The 25,025-nt window shown below is 35.2% G+C and overlaps 1 protein-coding gene across 1 annotated transcript in view; it reads right to left on the reverse strand.

Moving 5' to 3' along the window:
- The window catches only part of LOC145690485 (uncharacterized), a 250,213-nt gene that overhangs the window by 157,571 nt on the left and 67,617 nt on the right, over nt 1-25,025 (reverse strand). Inside the window, exon 2 of the mRNA XM_081765408.1 lies at nt 14,049-14,122. Within this exon, the coding sequence (XP_081621534.1) occupies nt 14,049-14,070 (22 nt within the window). The 5' untranslated portion in view covers nt 14,071-14,122. The remainder of the gene's footprint in view (nt 1-14,048; nt 14,123-25,025) is intronic.

Genomic DNA, 25,025 nt, shown 5'->3' on the forward strand with positions numbered 1-25,025 from the left:
TTTTTAATAGTATTGTGAAATGAGGCAATTTTTTTTTTTCTGTTCGGAAAAGTTATTATACAACAATATTGTATCACAGAAACCTCACTCCTCTGAGTCAGTTCCTTTTAGTGTTATAGATATGGAGGGCTCGAAAGGTTAGTTGTAACGTACTTATATTTTTTACATTATACTTGAATGGAAAAATGAAACTAAGTATCTTATATATATGCTATATTCGAATACAGCATCTTTATAATTATTACAAACATTACATAAGTTTCATAACATCAACTTTTTGTTTCTTATCTTAGTTTGAAAATCAGTTGGAAAATCTTTATAAACATATGTGAACAAACATAAAAAAGAACACTACCTTGTATGTAAAATTGGACTATATTTGTGTGTAGTCTGTATTACTCTTACGTATATACTCGACTACAGGCATCATTGATAAATACTGTATATTAATAATATTAGAGAAGTTAGTGAGGCGATTTTTCATTCTTGTCTGTTTGAATATAAGCTAAGAAAGCTTTATATGATATGTGAAAAAAAGATGACAAAAATACACCACTCAGTACAAACATAAGATTTAGATTTTTGTGTGTAGTGTATGTTACAATAGACATCTACACACAATTTCTAGATTAATTGCAAATATAAGAAAAGTCATATAATGACATGAACATTTCTGATCTCAGTTTGAAAATAACCTAGGGATTCTTAATATACAAATAATATGTGAAAATATGACAAAATACATTACTTTCTATTCTTGAAAATGAGCTAGGAAAACTTCATATCAAAATAATATGTGGAGATACATGTCAACATACATTACACTGTAGAAAACTCTGACTTTGTGTTGAAGACAGGCGTACGTCTTCGGGACTCGAGTCTTGCCCTTATGTATCCATCTCGTGCACTTACACCACAAACACAAGACGATGCTTCTGTCACCAATTTTACACATCGTTCTACAGCTTGGCTAAGGCATGGAATATTCGGAATTTCAATATTTGTGGTATCACCTTGAATGACTCTATGAATATTCGCAGCAGTGAGATCCATAATAAGTGTGTGTGGGGGGGGGGAGGGGAGTTATAGCCAAATCTGTCCAGTTTATGAGTTCTGTGTAGTCTTCAGCTTCAAAATTGAGTAATGGAATGTCGTAATTTCTGATTCCAGGCATTTGCGAGGTTTTTGCCTTAAGGACTCGTCTTAAGTCCAGTTCTCTGATATGTTTCTTCTCACCTGTCATCATAGAGAGGAGAATGTTTTCAGGATGTGCAAAGTATCCATTTCTTTGAAGTACAGGATCAATGACAGCCTTGTACTTTTCAGGAAGGAAGCACGATAACTGAATTATTTTGAAGAAATGTCTTGATCCATCTGTGTAAAAACGTTTCTGTTTTATGCTGAACCAAACTGGCGCATACACTTTTACAACGTACTGAGAGAGCACTTTTAATTCTTCTGAAGGGTTTGGTGTAGCTACATACAATCGAATAATTCTGTTTGCTGTAGGAACCCACCTGACGTGCGAAATGTCTCCTGGATAGCGCTTTGCCAAAGAATCAGGAAAATGTCCATTTGAAACAGCCCTGCAAATCTCATACAAATATTTCTTATCCGCAATGAGATCATTATAATTCTCGAAATCTGAAAGATTACTCTCAATTACATCATATTCCACAACTGGTTAGTTTTCACAATTTGATAATGATCTTCCAATCTGTCCAGAAAATGCATGAGGACCTGTTGCCTTACCATCAATTGATTACGTGCAGCAGACAAACCAACCATTGCAAAAGTCTCTGAACAGACTCTTCTAAAGGTCGTATTATTGTAGCACGAAAATTTGAAATATTTTCACCCTATGTATTGTAAAATGCTTTGGCAGAATAAAAACACACACTCTCCATTTCAATGCTTTTTAGTTCAAGTTTCTAAGACTTGGCAGGATATCAACCATTCCTCTAGTCTCCTTGCTCGCCAACCTAAAAGTTGGAAAATTTTGCGGAAGGAAAGGGTTACCCATGCTGGTGGCACCCAAAAATAATAGATTTCAACGAAAATAAATATTGATTTTTAAAATACTTACTAAGGAGCAATAATCCCGCACTATTAGAATACTGATGACCAAACCTCAATTTTTCACATGTGCCCTTGAACATAAGGCAGCAGATGTGAGCCCAGCATGACAGTACACCTGCATATTTTAATAGGAATATGCAGACCTACCTAAATAAAGCATTCTCAGATCATTGTTATGATCTGTGCTATGACCACCTCCTTTACCATATCTCACGCCTCTTGATATCATTTTTAGGGGGAGGGACCATGAAACGCCTTTTGTATGCAACACCGACCACGATAGCCAAAGAACTTGTTGCTCGAGTTAACATAGCTGCAGCAGTCATCTCCAAAATTTCAGACGTGTTTGATCGCATGTGAAAAAAATTTCTTCGCCGATGTCATCTTTGCAATGCGGTTATCAGTCGTCAATATCAGACTGTGAACTGTTATTCTTCACAGCTGTCTTGTGTACACATATTCCATTGTACAAATACTGTACAAGGTACCTCTGGCAAGGGAAGAGAGATAGATTATATATCGAAGTGAAAGATGGCTTAAACACTAATCGAAAGAACTAATGACACCTATCACGAAACTGTAATATTTTTTTTTCAAATGCATATACTGTGCGAGTTATATGAATATACAGGGTGTCCAGAAAATCCGTTTCCATCACTAGAATCGCAAACGGTGAGACAGATGCCAAAACAGGAAAACACGTGTTTGATCATTTTAAAAGTACAACGTATCAAAGCAAAAAGTGTTGTTCCAGGGCCACCCACAGGGTCCCAGGCGGGGTCCAACTCAAAAATTGCAAATTGTTAGGGGTTTAAAGTAACGCGTCGTTGGAAACGTGTTGGAAAATGAAAGAAGACGGAACAGGTCTGGACTCTCTAAAATTACGCTGTGCAAAATGGCGGCTGGTCAAAATGTCAGCAAAGACGGCATTGTAAAGTCTATAATCACCCCTATAAATCTGAAATGGTGAGACAGAAGTCAAAACAGGAAAACACATATGCCATCATTTCATAAGTACAATAATTCAAAGTAAAAAAAATATTTGTCCCAGAGTCCATCACAGCGTCCCAGACGGGTCTACTCAAAATTTTCAAATGACAAATGGGATCAAGTAGCATATCGTTGGAAAGCTGTTGTTAACTGAAAGTACATGAAATAAGGCTGGACACTCTGCGATAACACTGTGTAAACATCTTTCTTTTTAGTTCTTCTTTCTGTAGTCGGGATTTAGTTTGTTTTCACTTTAATTCTTGTACTCAACGGAAAGAAAGGAATGCATCTATTGTGAGATGCTGCTCTTTGGGACCTGTAATGTCTAAATAAATATATAAATATAAAATAAAATAAAATTAAAAAATAAAGAAAAGAAAAGACATAACATTTGACATCTTTGAGCATCTTTGACTAGGTAACATATAGTGTACAATAGTGGTACTTATGCTCGTTGTCTGGATTATTAAGTATTAAATGATTCAAACAAAAGCTTTCTTACACCTGCAAATACGAATACGTGCAAATGTGTCACAATGATAAGTGCCGATTGCAAAATGGAAAGCGAATGCGCTCGGAGAATCGAAATGAGGATGTACATTTTGACCAGCCGCCAGTTTGCATAGTTTAATTTTAGAGAGTCGAGACTTGTTCCGTCTTCTTTCACTTTTAACACGTTTCCAGCAATATTCTACTTGACTCCATTATCATTTGTAATTTTTGAGTTGCACCCGGCCTGGGACCCTGTGGGTGGCCCTGGGACAACACTTTTTGCTTTGATACTTTGTACTTTTAAAATGATCAAACACGTGTTTTCCTGTTTTGGCATCAGGATCGCCGTTTGCGATTCTAGAGGTGGAAACGGATTTTCTGGACACTCTGTATATTCATATAACTCGCACAGTATATGCATTCGGAATTTTTTAATTATAGTTTCGTAATAGGCGTCATTAGTTCTTTCGATTAGTGCTTAAGCCATCTTCCACTTCGATATATAATCTCCCTCTCTGCCCTTGTGAGTATTTCACAGTTATTCTACTTTGTACGAAACAGAATAAATCGGTAGCTTGTTTTCGTCCAAATTGTATTCACATTATTTGTGGGAATCACTGTTGTTTTGTCAGAGTCCCTTGTACTCTCGTCCATCATACATGATCTTTGCCGCCTGCCTGTCTTATGTACAGTCGTTATAAACCTAATCTAGATCAAAGTTATTTTCTCCATTTTCACACTCGTAACTTGGACAGAAAGCCGGTCAGTAATCATACGTTACCATTAGCCTAGAAGATATAACCGATACGTTTAAAGACTTCTTTTCATTTAAATTCTTCTTTCGATATTTTATTCTGTGCTGAGACAAAATAGATCAATCACACATGCGTATCTTTTTCTTTCTAATTATGTGTTCTAATTTGAACGATGTACTACTGGTTGTTGAAATCTTGTACTTGATTGTTGTTCATTTTCCTCATTCAACGTTTGATAAAACACTCGAAGGAATACTCCAGTTTCTTAGGAAGTCACCCTTGCACCACCATCACTACACTAATGGAATCTACGAATAAAGATAATGGACATCCCTTTTGCACGATTTCGATCTGACATTTTGTTGTCAAGTGTAGCTGTTTTTGCATTTTTCCGGAAAAAAAATCGGGTGGTCATAGCTCTGAGTCATTTCTACACTCAGGTTAGTATATACTTTTCGTTTTATCTCGTGGACAGGAATCACCTCCCGACGTTTACTGCAATACATTTATTAAGTTACCATATATAGGTATTCGCGTTTTTATGGGTCCCCTTTTGGTAGACTTGTCCATCGCTCTCGTTAGTATCCCAGCACGAGCCTGAGCACACTGCATGAATGTCTAAAATGTCTAATGTAAATCCAGATACGACCAGATTTGGGTGCAGACCTATCATTTCTGTATTGACTATGTCTGTATGTATATACGTCCAGAGAATATTTCGTCAACGATAAATCATGTAAAAGGTTACACATATACAAGGGGTACACTGAACAACACAACCTTCTGCCCTGCCCTGCCCTGCACAACTTTCTATTTGATTCAATATTCGTGAAGCGTCTGACATTTAACATGCAATATCTTGCAAACGGTACAAGATACAGCAAAACTCACTATACCAGTGAATTTCCGAGATAATTGTACATGAATTTGATGTGTCACTTGCAGTTATTTCCATTTGAAAAAAAACTAATTAAATCCCATATGGCTAACCCAAATGGCGACCGAGATGTATAACATGTGTCAGAGAAGCAGTACTTGATCCAAATTCTTTTGCATATACCCACATTCAGGTCCATTTACAACCAAAGAAACTAAAAGCAATTTTGTGTCCGAGCGTTATAGTAGTTTATGATTGAATTCCAGATATATATTAAGACTCATAAATATGCAAATTACCGGTATGAGCCGTTAAAATTAGTGCAATACACAATGGGCCACGCAGAACTTGGCATGTGAAACAATTTACATGAATCCCTTGGTGACACTTCACGAATATATATTCACCGCCTTCATTTACTATTAGCAAAAAGAGTATAATGTTGTCTCATTTAGTAAAGTTTCTTATCCACAGTTTGGCTTTCCAGTAAAATAAATTGTAGTGTGTATTACAGTGTAATTTCGTCATAAGTAAATTCACGAAATTTCCTTTATTTATTATAGGTATTTCGTTCTTGCTTTGTGAGCTAGAATCCAGAATAACATTTTGCTCAAAATTAGCTCACTGTTTGTTTTACTTCCAATTTGTCAATAAATATTGCGTTATTATATTGCCTTCAGCTCAAGATGATCAGAAAGTTTGTTATAGTCATATAGTTTCAAATAATAATAATAATAATAATAATAATAATAATAATAATAATAATAATAATAATAATAATAATAATAATAATAATATGGTGTACACAATGTGTAATTATTTTCCACACCTTTACAAGATCTTGATAAAATTGGAGATTCGAGAATAATAAACTTCGTAATAACACCGTTCACAAGAAAGAAAGAAAACATTTCAACGTCTAAAACATTAAAAAATAATGATGTTTAGCTGTAGTTCTTTCTTGATAGATATTGATCTTAAAAGGTAAACACGGAACAGAAGAGAAGGAATTGGTAAACAAGGAAATATACACGTAAATTGCGAAATAAAATGGGTGGAGCAGTTGCTCATCGTATGAAAGGAAAAAAATCGAAGCGCTCCCTCGGGTATTCCATAGAATTGAGACAGATATAAAGAAAACGGAGCTCCAATATGTATTTCTATTTCCAATACGTATTTGTTCTTCCTCCTAAAACAAGGTCACTTATCTTTCGCACGTGCCTTGATATAAAAATATATTTCTCTGAACTAACTGAGGGGAGACGTTTCCTTATTTATCAAATTCTTGAGTAACCACTATTTTTTAACAATGTTAAATGTAATTCTACTTGTACAATATTACAAGCATCGAGTGGCGTATTTAGGGGAAGGAAACTATCAGGCTTAAGACTCCCGAAATAAATTTGTTAGTTTTTCGCATTCCACGTACAATAATAATCCTTCTTACCATTCTAAGAATGTCATTACCTTTCCATTTTCTTATGCTCTTTGTTGAGAAAAAATACTGTATTTGTCAAATTTCTTTTCACATAAGAATTGCGTTCTCTTTCTTTCTTTCGTCCATTCTACTCTTCCGATTCTTTTTCTTTCTTGGGGGCCGCGGTGGCTCAGTGGTAGAGTGTTCACTTCTGGTGTATGGGGTCCCGGGTTCAATCCCAGCTCCCGCCAATTGAACTTTGTAGTGGACAAACACCGTGTGCGTGGGTTTCCTCGGGGTTCTCCCAATTTCTTCATTACACCATTTCATTCATCTCTCATCATGACCGTCTCCTTTAGCCTAGCCGGCATAATCGTGCGACGTAACAATTAAAGCTTTCATTTGATTTTTTCCCCATTACTTGTTACTTTCTTTCGTTTCTCCTATCATACTTTCGACCGCTGTTAGTTATGATTCAAGTCGGTCGTCGTCAGTAACACCAAAACTAAGGAACTATAGAACTAAGGAACTATAGGAACTATCTTAATATATGCCCTAATCATCATACTCAAAAAAATATGAAGTTAGAAATGATGTAAGAAAATAAAATGTATGTTCTTTAATAAAATATAATACAATAATATTAATATCCCTCTATTGTTCATAACTGTTCTATGCTTTGATTATTCATTCAAATTTCGGCCGCACAGAATTTCGTACTTCTCCCCGCGCATTTCCTTCTAAAAAATAGGTATTATCTTACCTTTCAGTTATTTCTTCCCCCTCCGCACCCTCACTCAATGTTTTCATTCTCACACCTGGAAGTGTTATTATACAAATATTAAAGGAAGGAAAGTTAACTTCATTAAAATTTGTCGGCATCCAAAAGTAAAAGTAAAAGTGCTTATTCACGTGTTGTGCAAAGCCTTCCGAAACAAAATCCTGAATACGTCACTGGTAGCATCTGATAGATTATATTGAACTAAACAAAATGAGGTGTCTCAAGATAAATTCTCATGAGTAGTTTTCGAGAAAATCACTAAAACAACAATTTTTAAATGCTAAAAAGTATACCGTTCGTTGGAAATAATAGTTGTTGATTCTTTTTTGCTTTGTTGGACGAAATTGTTTATTTATTTACCTACTTTACATATAAATAATACGATGTTAAAATATTCGTACACTGTATCTTCTGTTGTTTGTCTCTAACGACTAAATAAATAAATACTCCTAACAGTAATACACATGCTCCTAACGGTGATACATGTACTCTTAACATTAACGCGCACAATTTTGTAATAATAAATGCATTTATGAACTAAAACTATTTATTGAGACAAAACTATTTGTTGTTGTTGTTGTTGTTGTTGTTTCCTGAGAGTAAGATTATGTCGCCTAAGGAGAAATAGTCGAATTAACTCTGCCTTTCATCCAGTAAAAAAAATCATAATCTCCAGAATTAATAGATCCTTAATAAAGGATACGTTTTCACGACGGCCCCATGGATGTCACTGGTATTCTGCAACGGAGTATTTTAGACATTCACGTGGATGTCACTGGTACTAAAGGGGTTAAAATTAAATTTTACAATTACAATATTATTAGTGTTTAATGGAAAGATTTTACTTAAACATGTAATATATACACATTGATAGATCTCATTGAGCTGTTCGTACCCAGGGGTGAGAAAATCAATGAAAATTAAATGAGATGAAATTTTTAAGTTTTACGTCCTACGCTTATGCCGGTTACGCTAAAGGAGACGGTGGTTATGAGAAATGAATGAAATGGTGGAAAGAAGAAACTGGGAGGAAACGGGAGAACCCTGAGAAAACCCACGAGCACGGTGTTTGTTCAAAATCCACACGGCGCGAGCTGGGATCGAACCAGGGACCCCAAGCACCAGAGGTGAACGCTCTACCACTGAGCTACCGCGCTCTTTTGAAACAATCAATGCGGAACGATACTGTGAGAGACTAACAAAACTTCGGCTTGTAATCCGAAACAAAAGGAGAGAAATGCTCAGTAAAGGAGTTGTGTTGCTCCATGATAAAGGTCGTCCCCATACTACTGGTGCCACCTAAACGTTAATCTGACGGTATAGTTGGGGGAGTAGTTTGACCATCCGCCGTACACTCCATCCACTTGGCGCCATCTGGCTGTTCTTGCACCTGAAGCGGGAGCTCGGCAATTAGCTATTTGAAAGTGAAGACGACGTAAAAAATGCTGTGGAGGTATGTATGGTTGTCTTCAGTGGCGGGATGTTTCTTTGAAGAAAATTTGGACAAGTTGGTTATTCGCTATGATAAGTGTTTGAACAAATGATGGAAACTATGTCGAAAACTATTTTAGGGTGTGCTCTTTCCTGTAAAAATAAATTTCGCTTGAACAAACCTGTTTTAGTATATTTTTTTTTGGGGGGGGGGGAACTATACTTACTTTTTGCACACGCCTCGTAAGTGTTTGACCACAAATAAAACCATATTGGAAGTTAAAACATAAGAAAAGGAGTGTATTAACCTTTCCTGAACATAAATATACCTCGGTCTTTCTTGCCTTCTTAAACTTTGAACTTGAAGATTTGTCTCAGTCCCTCGCTTTATCTTTCGATTCGTTCCTCTTTGACCTATTTTTTTGTTTGTTGAAGTTTAGCGTCGTTTTTCAATACGGAGGCTATATGAGACGCAGACCTACAGTTTAAGATGGAACCCGAACCACCGTAATGCGTTCAAAAATTTGAATTCTCTCCTATCAAGAATCGATCCCAGCACAACGTATATCAAAAGCACCCTGTTAGCCACTACACCAGCGGGGAGAGCTTGCCTACTTCTCTTTTGCCTATGTGTGACAATATATATATATATATATATATATATATATATATATATATATATATATATATATATAATATGTACGTGAAATAAGAATAAGCAATAGGAAAACCGCTGTTTATGTCTGGTTCACTGACATCGTCTTCCTTTTGTGAGTTTAACAGTTTATGTGCCGCGTAAGACCGCGTTGGTCAAACATAAAATATTTCCTTACGGCCACGTGGTGCCAAATTGGTCTCACACACCTCTTGTCAGCTTATGGTCTGTGGTGACTTACTGATCTTCCTTTTTATATTAAAACCAATTGCAGTAATAGTAGTACGAGAAACAGCCTTGGCCGGTGGAATTATGAGTCCAATATGGTCTCACATGGCTGTAGCCAAAGTGCCAAAAATAGATCATGATTTCCACATTACCCAAAGGTCTAATGTATTACTCAAGTCACTCAAAACTGAAGCGAGACAACAATCTCTTGGAGTAAAAGTACAACAAAGCGTGTAGAAGTTCGCTGTACTAAACTCGTTACTAATTCATGTGTTTGCACTTTTCCGGGAAAATACGGACATAATCGGCTTAACTCTGCATGGTGATATAGTACCAATACTACAGAATTACCTAAAATTATTAAATTACTACTTAGAAGGACACACAGAAACCAAAAATGAATAACATACATTTTGACGATTGGGGATGTTTTTGTTGCGATATATGTGGCACGTAACTTGTTAAATATCACGATGTGAAGAATTTTATTTGATCCTGACTGTTGAGTTGTTTAACATTTTGGGAGGACTTAACTTCCTCTATGCTCTACTTTGTTTCTAGCAATTAATCAAAATAGTTTCCTTGTTCACTTTTTTAAAACTTGTAAGTGCTATTGAATAACACACTAATAATATAGCAAGTAGTAGTGTCACGTGTACAGAAATCTTGTTAGCATATGGAACTAACTGAATGGTATACAACCAATCTGACTTTTAGGTGTAGTTCAGTTGTATACTAGTATGGAGTTGTATACTACTAGTTCAATTGTATACTACTACTAACGCTCTGGCCTTTGGTGTGAGTGGTCCCGGGCTCGATTCTCGGTGGGAACACTCGGCCTAAAAGATGTAACATCTTTCTGAAGCCACCATTCTGGCTGACATTTATCCTGGGTTTTCCTCATTCATAACAAACAAATGCCGGGGTGGTACCTAACATACAGATTCCAGGTTGCTTGTTTCCTTCCCCCATTCCTTTCTTCGCGTTCGTCTCATACGTGACGGGTTTAAGGTCGCAGATACCATTAATATCCAGAAATATGTATAAATAAAAGTAAATAAAACTATAATGGGGCAACTTATCTGTAATAATCCCTTATTCAAAAGCATGGGAGAGGCATATTTTTGAATCAATTGGATGGATCATCTCCATCAGTAAACTCTGTTCCCAACTTATCCCTTTCTACATCCTGATCAAAATTGAAGGTAATTATATCAGCTAGTTCTTGAGCCTTTTTTCTTTCCGGACGGACGGACACTCGAACAGGCAGGGTAAGTATATAAACGAGTTTTCGTTGGTAGCTAAACCAAGCTCCTTAACAAAATAATGAAATCACTTATCCCACAATTGATGTTGTCTCAGCAATGAAATTTAAACACTTTATAAAAGTTCCTTGAAATAATTAAACCGTGATCGCAAAATACCATTATAAGCCATATTAATTGCAACCATCTTTTGATGTTTTCTTTAAATGTTTTAACAACAAGAATAGTTAAAGAATAATGGACATGCGCTGAGTAGCCTTTGGTAATGATTGCTTGTGATCAGTGGCTACCTGTATCCTAGAAACGCCTCCCACTCATGATGCCCACCTAATTTCTATTTCCTGTTCGTTGTAGTTATGCTCCAAAGCTGAGAGATGGACTTTTCTCTCAATACGTTTATGTACTTGTCTCGTTAATAAATTCAAAGCAAAGTATATTCAGAATAAAAACAATGGTTCTTTTCCCATTTTCTTTTTCCATTTCCATTAATTTATTTCGTGAAATTTGACACAATTACTTAATTTCTATACCCTGTTTGTCGTACGTACTTTGAGGTGACGGGGTTCTCTAACATCTTGTTAGTTCCTTCTCAAGAATGCCTTATATGGTGATATTTAGCTCAAGACGAGCACCATTTTGAAATCATAACAGCGTAACAAAATCATATCTCGAGAAAAAATTAATTAATTATAGACTAAACATAGTCTATAATTAGTGTGTTTAAAATCAAAATATTTTATTATATTTTTAAATTGATAAGTTTCTAACATGAAATGGTCTAATGTTTGACGGTTGATGTTGCTTACATTTTTTCAAATTAAATTTGGGAAAGGAGAAAGTATTTTCATAACAAGGTTATGATTTTGAGGTTAACTAGGGAAGGTTTATTATAATTAAGTTTCAGTCCGTGGGTATGACATGAGTTTTTTATCCGAGCAAGATTTTAGGGCGTTGAACTCTTTAAACTATAGGAGGTTCCTGATAGAAGTCAAGCCGATTAAAAAAAATCATTGCTCAGTAAGGGAAGAAAAGTTACCTAATGTTCTAATTGTTGTATGCAACAAATAGTATATGAGTTAAATTTTTTTTCCTTAGGTTGAGGCGATAAAACTTGGAAATTTTTGACCGTGTAACTTCCGTTACTAGCCGCCCCTCCTTTATATTATGATGAACTTACTATTTCGTTCTAAGAAGAGGTTCTTGAGTTGACTTGAGTTGAGTTGATTTTGAGTTTAACGTCCCGTTCAGCAGCGAGGCTATATGAGACGTGGACTTACTGATTAACATGGAATCCGAAGCACATGAGCTCCCGCCGGAAATCGAACAAGGGTCTCTCACGCTAAAGTCGCTAACCGCTTAGCCACGAAGGCTCTAGAAGAAGAGGTTCTGTTTTTACTGCTATCTCTCTACTAAAACTGAAACTGGGAAGGATCTACTTCCGCTTCAAGTTTTCATATTGTTCTCCTTAATACAAAAGTAGTAAAATAACGAGAAATTGCTTTTCAATATGCGTTCAGCATCCCGAGAATAAATTTGATCTTCGTCCCTATTCCCTTATACAAACCGGAAGTGGTAGAAGTCCAAGCCAGACTTCCGGTTTCAACACTGTTGTAGAGGAAAAAACGCTAATATATAGCGACAAGCTGCTTTTAAATATGGATTTGTGTCGCAAGAATGCGTTCTATTTTCTTCCTTTATATCTCTAGCAAAATCGCTTTTAATGTTGGGCGGGCACAGTGGCTCAGTGTTACAACATAGTACGTCGGGTCCCTGGTTTAATCACCGGCCAAATAAGTTTATAGTGGACAACATCGTGTCTGAGAGTTTTCTCAGGGTACTCCCGTTTCCTACTACTATATTTTTATTCCACCGATACTTTCATCACTTGCCTTAATCATTCATCTTCCTTAGCCTAAAGCGCATAATCGTGAGACGTTATTAAGCTGCAAGATTTCATTTTATTTCTTTTTCTTGTGAAATCTTAACTGTAGAAATCTACTAGAACTTCCGGTCTCAGTTCTGATAATCTTAGAGCAATAACGGTAAGGTAGTCTTATTATATATATATATATATATATATATATATATATATATATATATATATATATATATATATATTAGGGATGGGCAAAACCGGTTTTTATAAAAACCGAAACCCGAAAAACCGACATTTCGGTTTTCTCCAAAACCGGCTCGGTTTTTCACCGAAACCGGTTTCGGTTTTCTTCAAAAATCGGTTCGGTTTTCACCGGAACTGGTTTCGGTGAAATCTCTTCGAAAACACATAAAACTATTTCTGTGGAAATGGATTCGGTTTCCGGAGAACAACGAAACACTATTCTGGTCAGAAATAGAACAAATTTTGAAAAAAAAAAACGGAATCGGTTTTGAAGAAAACCGAAACCGGATCAGCTGAAAAACCGAACCGGTTTTGGTGAAAACCGAAGCGGTTTTGAAGAAAACCGAAACCGGTTTCGGTGAAAACCCGAAACCGGTTTTTTGAAAATTTTCAAAATCCGAAAACCGAAAAATCGGTTTTTGTGCCCACCACTAATATATATATATGGTGATTCAGTGTCTGAAGAACGGGTTCCATTTCCGACCTCTTTCTCCTGTTGCAACAGGAAGTCATATATCTATCAGTTCCGGTTTCGATATTGAATCCCCATAGTTTCAAAGTCTACCGTACTTTCACAATGAAGTGGTGAATCTAGCCTGGGGCCGGGGGAGACCTAGCCTCCAGTTTTTTTGGCTGACAAAAATTATTGAAGTTATTATTTTTATATTTTTGAAAGTTTATAGATCCGCAATTGTCACAATGTGAAACGAAACTTATTTTTCTTTTTATAACTCTATTGTTATTCGTCACTACACTAGCGCCATCTAAACAGTACTTCTATGAAATTCTCGAATTTTTTGCATTTCATTGTCAAAATAGTTATTGTTTATTTGGTTTTTCTGTGGTTTAACTAAGGAACTAGTTTTTCTTGTTTACCAAAATCAAACAAAGTACTATGAAAAGACAAAATCTAATCTATCCAAAATAACTTTGAGAAGAGCATGACTGTAAATACTTACTATCTATTGTAGCGTTATACATTTTCACCTCTTCAGTGCCTTCCAGGATTGCGGTTAGTTAATTGCAGTTACACCTGAAAGGAAATAATAACATAGTAAACAGTGTATCATATTATTCACAATTATAATGTTCAAGACTTGTAGTTTTCATTTCATACAATTTGTGCCGAACACTATTATTATACCACGTTGACTTGATCCCTACTGTCCATTTCATAAAGATAGGCCCCTGACTTGGCGGTGCTGCCGTGACGTCCAGTCAAAACTTATATTACGTTGTCGTACCTCGTTGGAATTGTTGGAATGTTGTCTTTTCAATACTTAAGACATACAAATTTTCTTTGTACTGTGTAGTGAGAAAAAAAATAGAAATTAATGAAGAAGTGCATATTTTTTCGTACCTTTTTGGTAAATCAATGTTTATAGGACTATATCTCGGAAAGGATACAACATGAAATAATTTCCTGTGCACGATATGTAGATGCATATATTACCTGTAAGTTCTGAAAATTTCATTACTCAACACGTAGTAATTTTCTTGTTATTCAGTAAAAAGTGAGACATCGTTATCTCTGAATTGCTGCGGTGTATTTACAATCTGAAAAACTTTCAGAAAAATCTTAAAGTAGCTTTTTCAACCAAACTGTTTTGACTTGTTTTAAAAGATAAACAATCACAAATATGACATTATGATTTTCTCAGCTTTGCGCCCTTTCCTATCGCAGTTTATACGGAGTGTTACGTTGCCACATTTTCCTGGCGCTATACACTCTCAGCCGGACGGGTATTTAAACTTGTCATGCACACTGTCCGGCACTTTTTAGATATTTTTAAAATTTTATGTCTCCACAGATTTTGAACCAATTTCTTAGAAATTAACAGGATATACAGTAAATGTGCCAAGTGTTCAAAATTTGAAAAGCGAACTCTTATTTTGTTTGGATTTGCATGTGATGGTCCTCGAAAATTTGTTGTTTTTTGTGTTTTTCACTTACTGCACGCAGTACAAAATACACTTGCACAGAAACAAATACAAGCACAAACTTTATTATACGACACAACCTTAGTTGATATGTAATATTGAGTTTCCACTTCACAGAAAATCTGTTTTCAGATCTAGGAGTCCCAGTATTTCTCTTTAGTGTTGTACATTTCGAATCACTTTCCCACGCAAAGTCCAACTTTATATATCAGGCAATAAACCAGGGATGCAAATAAGCAACAAAAGTTTACTCGCTTAAGAAAAAAGTTACTAGCCCACATCACATTATAAAAATAATTCACTTAACTTTCATATGATATTTAATACTCGCCCGCACCGATGAACCACACGCCCCGGGCAAGTGGTCATTTGCATTCCTGCAATAAACGCTAACATTTATTAAAAACTCCCTTCCACCTTGCGGATGCTACGTACTTGTAGTTTGGATTCCACGTTTATTAGTAGGTCCGCGTCTCATATAGCCTCACTGCTGAACAGGACGTTCAATTCGAAATCAACTTAACTTTTTTTTACTATAAAACTTCATCGGTAAAAATAGCTGAAACACTTTATATGCGGAATACTCTGTAGATAGCCCAGCATTTTGATCAATTCCCGGGACACCACTAAACAGGGGTTTTGCGTTTACTTGAATTTTATCGCTCCAAGCTACATCAGAATTTGTCTGAATAGGAACGACACGTTTTTTTCTCTCTTTCCCGGCGCAGCCTCAGGTTCACTTGAAACCGAGTTACTACCTTGTTCACTCCCGAATACGCCACTGAGCACAAAATAATCAATGTCATTACTATTCATTACTAACTCATAACTGTCTGAGTCGGAGTCATTAATCAGTTCTACAATTTCATTATCGCTAAAAATTTTGCCTCTTCTTTTTGTAATACCGCCGCTCGTAAAGGAATATCCATATATATATATATATATATATATATATATATATATATATATATATATATATATATGCGTGTGTAAGTTTTTGACACCTACGAAACGAAGGGAAGTGTTGAAGACGTAATCAGTGCGACGTGATTAACGCAAATATAGCCCTCGTCAGCTACTCATTGCATTGTTTTCTTTCGTTGAAAGAAAACAAAGGACCCATTCTGTGTTACTGTACATTCGGCAGCGGAATTGATCGCAGAACTTGGGTGAACACGTGATTGCCAAGGCTACATTTCTTTTTAACCTTTAACATGTTCCTAAGATGGAAAGTGTGTATACTGATAGATCTTGAGGTAGAAATGGAGCCATTATTAATAAGTGTTCAGGAAGATAACAGGAGCAGCGATGAGTCAACAAACCCATTACGAAAGTGAATGAAGTAATAGATTAAGAGATGAGTTTTTGGATGTTTTACTTCAACGTTTTATTTTGATTACATTGAGATGTGTAATGCATTATTATTATTATTATTATTATTATTATTATATTATGAAAGATTATAATAAATACTTTTTCCGATTACATTCTTTATGAAGTAGGCTTCGCGCTACAGGCTTCCTGAACGCGACAACACTGTACGACAGCGGTGCCGCACTTCCACTTATTGTATGCTGTACCTTCATATAAGCGCGGGGAATTTAAAGATTGGGCTGCAACATGGCTCACCGCTTAACTCAGAGAATATGTTGAAGTAAATTTAAAAAAAAATAAATACTCTACCAACTAAACCTTTTTTTGTTAATAGTTTCAAATATTTGGAACACTAGACTTCCAAATTTTCGAACAGTGTTTTGTACGTTTCTCTACCTACCATGGTAAAGGAGATCAGAACGTCGTACATTTGTTTTAATTACACAAAAAGTATCAAGTGATGAAAATTGAATTTTTCACAACTTACAGTTAATGGATGCATCTACATATTGTGCACAGGAAATTATTTCACGTGATCTCTTTTCTGAGATATAGTCCTATAAACATTGATCTACCAAAAAAGTACGAAAAAATACGCACTTTTTCATTAATTTTTATTTTTTCTCACTACATAGTACAAAGAAAATTTGTATGTCTTAAGTATTGAAAAGACAACATTCCAGCAATTTCAACGAGTTACGATAATGCAATATAAGTTTTGACTGAACGTCATGGCAGAACCACGAAGTCAGGGGCCTATCTTTATGAAATGGATAGTAGTCTTCCGTTGCAAGCGCTGCTATCATCTGAAGAAATTCCACTCACTTTCTCTCGCTTAGCAACAGCTGAACCCTTATTGGCTCAACGCGAGGGTGTGTGAGGGTGTGAGCTTTAGTTCTCATTTTTGCCACGGCTCAAGACATTTTGGCAGCACAATATCAACTTTTATAGTATGTGTTTATCATTGCTGTTGTATTGATGTGAACCTCAATGTTACTTACTTAGTTACTTTAAATGAGGTCTTTCGGAAATTTCTTAACTTCACACAACAATTGCCAGATTGGAGCCTTCAAACATTGCCATAATCGTTCCGTTATCCTACATATTTTCCCGAAGTGGAAAACACTATCTTGGAAAATAAAATAGTTTGTACACAAACAAAACCAAATGATCTACTGAGAGCATTATTAAAGGAAAGAATAGATCAGTCTTCCTTGAGTCCCCTGGTGATAATATTCTACAACATTATTAGCATTTAACGAAATAATGTCCAAAGATAAGGCATACCAGTCAATAAGTCTCATTGAGCTGAACAAAATGATACGCTTGAATGTAAAATCTTATGCGTAGTTTTCGAGAAAATGGTGGAAAACGAATTAATTTGTAAACCTACAAATAGATGCTGTGCGAGAACTATGACACTTACTGAGTTAAAAATGATACTGAAGTATACCGTATCGTCAAATTTTTCATTAAGATACTAGCATAATAACAAAACATAGTACGGTGAACTGCAAGGTGTACGGTGAAACATAGTACAATAGCTTAAAATTGTTATTAACTCTTAAATTTTAATTTCTATTTCAGTAAATTATTTTCCAAAGATAAGACTTACAAAGAAGTGTCTAAAAAGTCATGAAATATATTATTTGCTGCTGTCGCAGTACGTTCGGGCGTATTGATTTATCTGGGCGAGACCCTCAGCTTTGCAGTGCACCTTAGGCCAATGTACCCAGAGGATCGATGGCGTGAGGATAGCTGATTTAGTCCATCTCTGTTTTGAGACCAGGTCATGGCGGATACTGACACACTCGACACAGTCTGCACAAAACTCGACAAAAACGCTGTAGAAACTCATGAACTGCTGTAGAAAAGAGTCAACCGCGTGCCAAAAGACATCGCCGCTACCTGGCTTTTGCATCATAACAATGCACCCAGCCAAACGTCTATGCGCAACCGGGAGTTCTTGGCGACGCATAACGTGGCACCGCTGCCGCAGCCACCCTACACTCGCGATCTCAATCCGGCCGAGTTCTCTTTGTTCCCCAAGATCAAAAAAGTTCTCAAAGTACGCCGTTTTCACAGCATTGAAGCTATCCAAGTGGTTGTGACAAAGCTTTAAAAGATTCCTGTCGAGGCCTTCGAAAGGGCGTACCGGGCATGGGGGGAGTCGGCAGAAAAAATGTTTAGATGTTCATAGACAGTACTTTGAAGAATATAAACTCTTTGTACAGATCTTGTTAATAAATATTTAATATATATATATTTCATGACTTTTGAGACACACACACTGTATAATCAGCCAGTAGATCAATTCGAATTTAACAAAATGTCTATAGACTTACGTAGATAGTTTACGGGAAAATCAAACTTTCCAACTTTCGAAAATCGAAAGTATGTTGTTCGTTAACAATAATAATTGACCATTTTTATTTTATTGGAAGAAATTGTTATTTGTGTATCTAGCAAGTTACATGAGTAACTAACAGATAATAGCGATTGTCGTCTGTCTTTCTATAACATTGACATACATATTCCCTTATGTAACTACACTTGTAATAGTTGTGATCACCTCTGTGCATGGGGTCCCTGGTTCGATCCCAGCTCGCGCCAAGTGAACTTTGTGGTGGACAAACACGTGGGTTTTCTCGAAGTTCTCCCGTTTCCTCCCACTTTCTTCATCCCACCATTTCATTCCTAATCTTAGCCGTCTCCTTTCGCCTAGCCGGCATAACCGTGGGACGTAAAACTCAAAGATTTCATTTTCATTTTTGTAATAGTTGTTTTCAAGACCTTTCATTTGCTGTAATGCACCCGACAATTTTGATGACAAACTGATTCCCATATATTTCTGGATTTTAATGTATTATTATTATTATTATTATTATTATTATTATTATTATTATTATTATTATTATTATTATTATTATTATATTATGTTTTATTGTTTCAGTATATAGCTTACATTGTATGTAATATGTGTTTATATTGTCTGATAAAGTGCTGTATTTTTGCCGTTAGGCTGTTCATGGCACAGAAATAAACATTATTATTATTATTATTATTATTATTACACTTTCTGAATTTCCGATATTCTTCATTCTCTTTGCGCTGTTCATTAAAAATTAACAAAGTGATATGATATGATATGATTTTTGATTTTAGCGTACCTGTCAGCAGCGAGGCTGTGTGGGACGTGGACCTACAGCTTAATGTGGGATCCGAACCACATGAACCCTCGCTGGGAATCGAACCTTCCACGCCAAAGGAAAATAAAAAAGTGAAGGAAAGGTAGTGATAAGAGCAGTATTGATGTTCTGGTATGTAGAATGAAAAATAAAATTAAGTTGGAGGTGTGAGAAGTGATAACTCCAACCTATACTTAATATTGTTTCTGATTGCACTTTAATCGATACCAAAACGTTCAGCCATTGAATTTAAAATGTTCCAAAAAGATCATTTTAATCAAATTTCCTGTCTTAATATCATGGCTAACACAATCGCTTTCGGTGCACCTGATGCACATTCAAACCCTGATGGAAATAGGATGTTTTGGATTTAAAAAAAAATAGTGATTCCAAAATTTTGAATATCACTTTAATAGTAGGATAATCTCATTGTTAGATGAAAACCTTAAGCAAAACTATACACACAGGTATTCCACTGCATGTTAAAAAATAAGTACCGGTATATACCAAACTGTATGAACGCAACAGCTGAGTCTATAACTTCAAACGTGTTCAAAGGGCGTATAAATTATTATTGAAGATAGAGACCAATTGTTCTCTCACATTGTTGGCTTCTCGTCTGTAGAGGGATTATAAGATACGTTTACTTATTGAAACTTTCGACGCTAAGCAACAAAATATCTCATTGTGCCCTTGTCCATCATTCAAGAAATAAGTTCAATCTATCTAAAAAAAAAAAAAAAAAAACTGTCATTTAAAAATAGCAACCACTGCATTGAAAGGCAGTTTTGAGGAAATAGAGTTAGTTTTTATTATTTAATCCAATCAGCAGAAATTGACATTCAACACAGTTTCTTAGTTAATCAATATTAAATTACTGAGGTTCTTTTAAAATATCATCAGAAGAAACAAAAAACGTTCAAACATATTTTTTACTTATTTACTTATATGTTACACTACAAGAGATTATGTAGACCGAAGTATTTTATATATAGTAATTCTGAATTGTAAGACTTAATTGTTTGTTTTATGCTTTAGAGATAACAAATCAAGTTGTAAACTATAAATGTTTTTAAAGATTTTTACATAATAATGTTATTACTATTTATTTCACTAAAATTATTATATTTGTGCAGAAAGCTGTCAAACTCCAACAGGACTTATGGGACTACGCATACTATTAAAATTGAGTATAATATAAACAACTAAGTAAGTTTCATTGTATTAAAATTGCTGATTAGTCACATAATAATAAAGCAGAAACCAATTGCTATTAAAAACTAATTACTGCGTGGGGGCGCGGTGGCTCAGTGGTAGAGCGTTCACCTCTAGTGCTTGGGGTCCCTGGTTCGATCCCAGCTCGCGCCATGTGGACTTTGTGGTGGACAAACACCGTGCTCGTGGGTTTTCTCGGAGTTCTCCCATTTCCTCCCAGTTTATTTATTCCACCATTTCATTCATTTCTCATAATCACCGCCTCCTTTAGCCTAACCGACATAACCGTGGGACGTAAAACTGAAGATTTTATTTCATTTTTTAAATTACTGCGTTGTATTGTATTCCTAGCAGATCTAATTTTAAACCACCTTTTGGTTTAAAAATAATATTGTGTAGAAAACATTTCTCAAGTATATATATATATATATATATATATATATATATATATATATATATATATATATATATATATATATATATATATATATATATATATATATCATAAAATGGTGAAAATGGTTAAGTCTCAACTCCTATTTAAATCAACATTGTTTTAACTTTCCCCAAACATTTCGGTAGCCGATTTTTGTCTGGTAATAGCATCTATGTAGAGTACCAATATTAGGAAATAATTGATTTCGTAACCATTTTTTCCAGGTTACAGGCCAGGCCAAATACTCATTTGGATATCTGATTCCTTTAATTCCCTTTATAGTAGTCACGTGCATGCTTGATAGAATTTCTGAAAGTCTTTCTGGGAGTGGAGCATAGCTAGACCTCAATATTTCACATAAGATCTTCTCATGATTCGAATAAGGTCCATTTCAGATACATTTTTGCCTGGAGAAAGTCTGAGATAAAAAGCCATCAAAACAGTTAGGAAGTCTAAAGGACCATAGGAATGTTGCCCTTACTCAGGAAAATCTGAAACACATTCGAAGAAAGGACGGGTGAACTGTGATGCAGTTACAAGTTTCTTTGCCCACAGATTTGATTTTTTTGCATTGTTCAGCGTCACGAAGTCGACAGAGGACCTCCAGCTAGTATTCTTTTGTGCTAAATTAATCTTTGGGTTGAGTAACTTCAACGAATCATCTCAAGGGTTCATCCAAAACTGTCAACGTAACATGAATTACAGTACTTTTTTTTACCTCTAGGATAATTTTTACTGTGAAACTACATCTTTGATTTCAACTTCCAATATCGTCAAGATTTTAGTAAAATTTAGTCCAATGCTTAATCATTCTGTCTTTTAGAGACAAATGAAAATCCCGTAAACGTTAATCATAACCTCACTTCCAGATCCTAACAATCTCAAATGGCCTGAAAAAAGAATCATGGTCCTTTGTACCACAGGACACTTTCCACACTTCATTTATTTCCGTGGAGAAAAATAAAAGATTAATTTGGAATGAACCACATACTGGTTGAATTCCAGCTCGCGCCAAGTGGGTGTGCTTGAGTATTCTCGGAGTTATTTCAGTTTCTCCCACTTTTCTAGTCCCACCATTTCCTTCATTTCGTCATTATTGTCTCCTTTAGCCTCCGTCCAAAATTATGAGACATTAAACTAAACAAATATACACTTACTTTTGCCAACTGTATATTTGTAATTTAAATTATTGTGCAGAAACTTTTTACCATAAACATTCAAGCATTTCTCAATTTATATACTGTATTTACATAAAAACACAATACTTTACATTTAACTATGCATAATATACTTTATTTACATTAATAAAGCATTTTATTATTATTTATTTAAGGAAGTTACAGATAGACCTCTGGTCAAATGTAAATAAAATTTACGGGAAGAAATTGACCGAGACTTACGTTAAAAGATCATTCCATTTCTTATCTAGTTGAGCTGAGTGAAGACTTTGAATGAAAGTCGGTGGAACGACCACACACAGGATTAAAACCTGTAATCTACAGATTTCAGAACAAAAATTCATATTCATTCTGCGACGTTCTCTTTTATAAATTTCTTTAAATTTTTAAAATATTTTTTCTGAAGTTAACTTAAGATACTAGAAGGCTGAGTAAGCCAATATTATGTCGTCTTATTGTTGATGCTTAAATGTAATAATTATTGTTTGATTTATAGCCAAATTATTTGAGTTTCCTTAAAATATGGCAATCCTTCGTTAACCATGTTGAGATTTCAATTAAATCTAAAGGTACTCTTGTTGTTTACATTCGTTAACACTGGTTGTAAACACTACTAAGAAAAACAGAAAGAGATTGAAAAAATAATCAGTTGTGTTATTGACCTTTCATTGTTTGTGGTGTTTATGCTTGAGCATGAATATGAGAAAGATTTTCCACAAATAAACATTCCATTGCTAAATATAAAATGAGACACCATTACTCACTGTAGGTTATTGCCAGGAAAAATTGGATGTCAATATTCTTACAAGAACTTCAGATGTTAAGGAACATATTCAAGCTTTGCTGTAGATGCAAGTTTTCGAAACAAAATCTTCCGTACTTCACATCCAAACCAATTCACCAAACATCAGTATTCGCATAATTGCTAATTGCTTCTTATATTTTAGAACATACCCTGCAAATTCTCTTTACGTCCCTCCAGTAAACTTTGTAGTCCCTAATAAGTCTAAACTTCTTTGGTAAATATGTTGCATATTTCAGCACTTGGTATTTCTGATGGTGTCGATGTTTTTAAAGAAATTTCTCTGTTCAGCAACTAGTGATTTGCACCCTTATTAACTAAGGTACAAATCGTCGGCATAGTGGTTGAAAGAAACGATAAGAAAAGAGAACAATTTCAGAAGAATTCTCTGAAACTAAAGATTACAAATATAGTCGTTTAGCTCAAACACTACAAACCCAAGATAATACTACATTTACAAATTTGGGTAAATAATCCTCAGTTCGAATTCAAATGAAAATGTATTCAATAACACGTAATTATTTCTTATAAACTTTTCTTTAGTCTATATGTCAAATGTGACATGGTTGCTTTATGACCGCTCCAGATGAATGCAACCAGTTTGAAGGGGAAACTTACACTTTCTTAAAATTAAACAAGTGAGTTGCATTTCACATTGTGAAACTGGGGTAGACTTAGAAGCTATGTAAATTCAATATTGAAAAAGGAAGTAGTATAATTTCCGGTTGTAACAATAGAGAAAAGGTTTGAGAAGAAACTTATTTTTGAGTCGCTATTTCGATTACTTTTTTTTTGTATCAAGCTGATCAGCAAACTCGGGAAATTAAGTCCTTGTTCCGTTTACACCTGACGCCTGTTAGTATGCAGCCCACCTAAGAGCATGGTTTTGGTGGTTGTATAAGAAGCGGGCGTACAATGCGAGATTTTATAAGATGAAATATCGTCAATAATTCGGTTAAAAACGCGAGGCGGAAGACGTCGAGTCGGTAGCACAGTATCATGCTAACACATGGACCAAAATATATGCGCAAATTAGCCGAATCGGCACTTCATTCCATACTTGTAAATGAGAATATACATATTAAATCAAAATATTTTTCAAGTAATGCTAATATCTTAGGTAACACAAGAAGGGAATGTGGAAATTTACAATTTCCTTTCAGAAATAGAAAGTAATTTATTTTAATTTTAATCATTGGTTGATTTGGACTTTAAGCCCGTTTGAGCACCGAGGCTATATAAGACGTGGACCTACAGCTAAACTTGGGATCCGAACGACATGAACTCCCACTGGGAATCGGTGTATACTGGGTTTCCCTTCTCTTTTTTTGAAACCCAAAGGGGTGAGGAAAAAGGGAAAAGGTAATGAGAAACTTTTGAAATTTCAATTTTGGGAAGGAATAAAATTCGCAAATGAAGTGAAAATATACTTTTATGTTCTACGCTTATGCTCTGCATGTTAAAGGAGACGAATGATCAATAAAAGGAATGATGAAGAAATAAGTGGTAAAATGAGAATTAAGAAGAAGCTGAAAGAACCTCGAGCAAACCCATAGAGGTGATGCTGTTCACCACAATCTCACATGATCTGGGATCGAATCAGGGACTCCTCGCACTAGAAGTGACCGCTGTACCACTGATTCAATGTGGCTCCAAATAAAATCCCGAATTCCGGTTGTTAAAATGACGGAACTCATCGTAAAGCGTAGTGCTATGTTTCTATTTACAGTAACGTTTATTTATATGAAATTTATTATTGGCTACCTCAAAATATAGTCAATCATTAAGCTAAGAATATAGGA

The sequence above is a fragment of the Thermobia domestica genome, chromosome 7 (assembly GCF_964235325.1).
Source record: "Thermobia domestica chromosome 7, izTheDome1.hap1.1, whole genome shotgun sequence".
NCBI lineage: Eukaryota > Metazoa > Arthropoda > Insecta > Zygentoma > Lepismatidae > Thermobia > Thermobia domestica.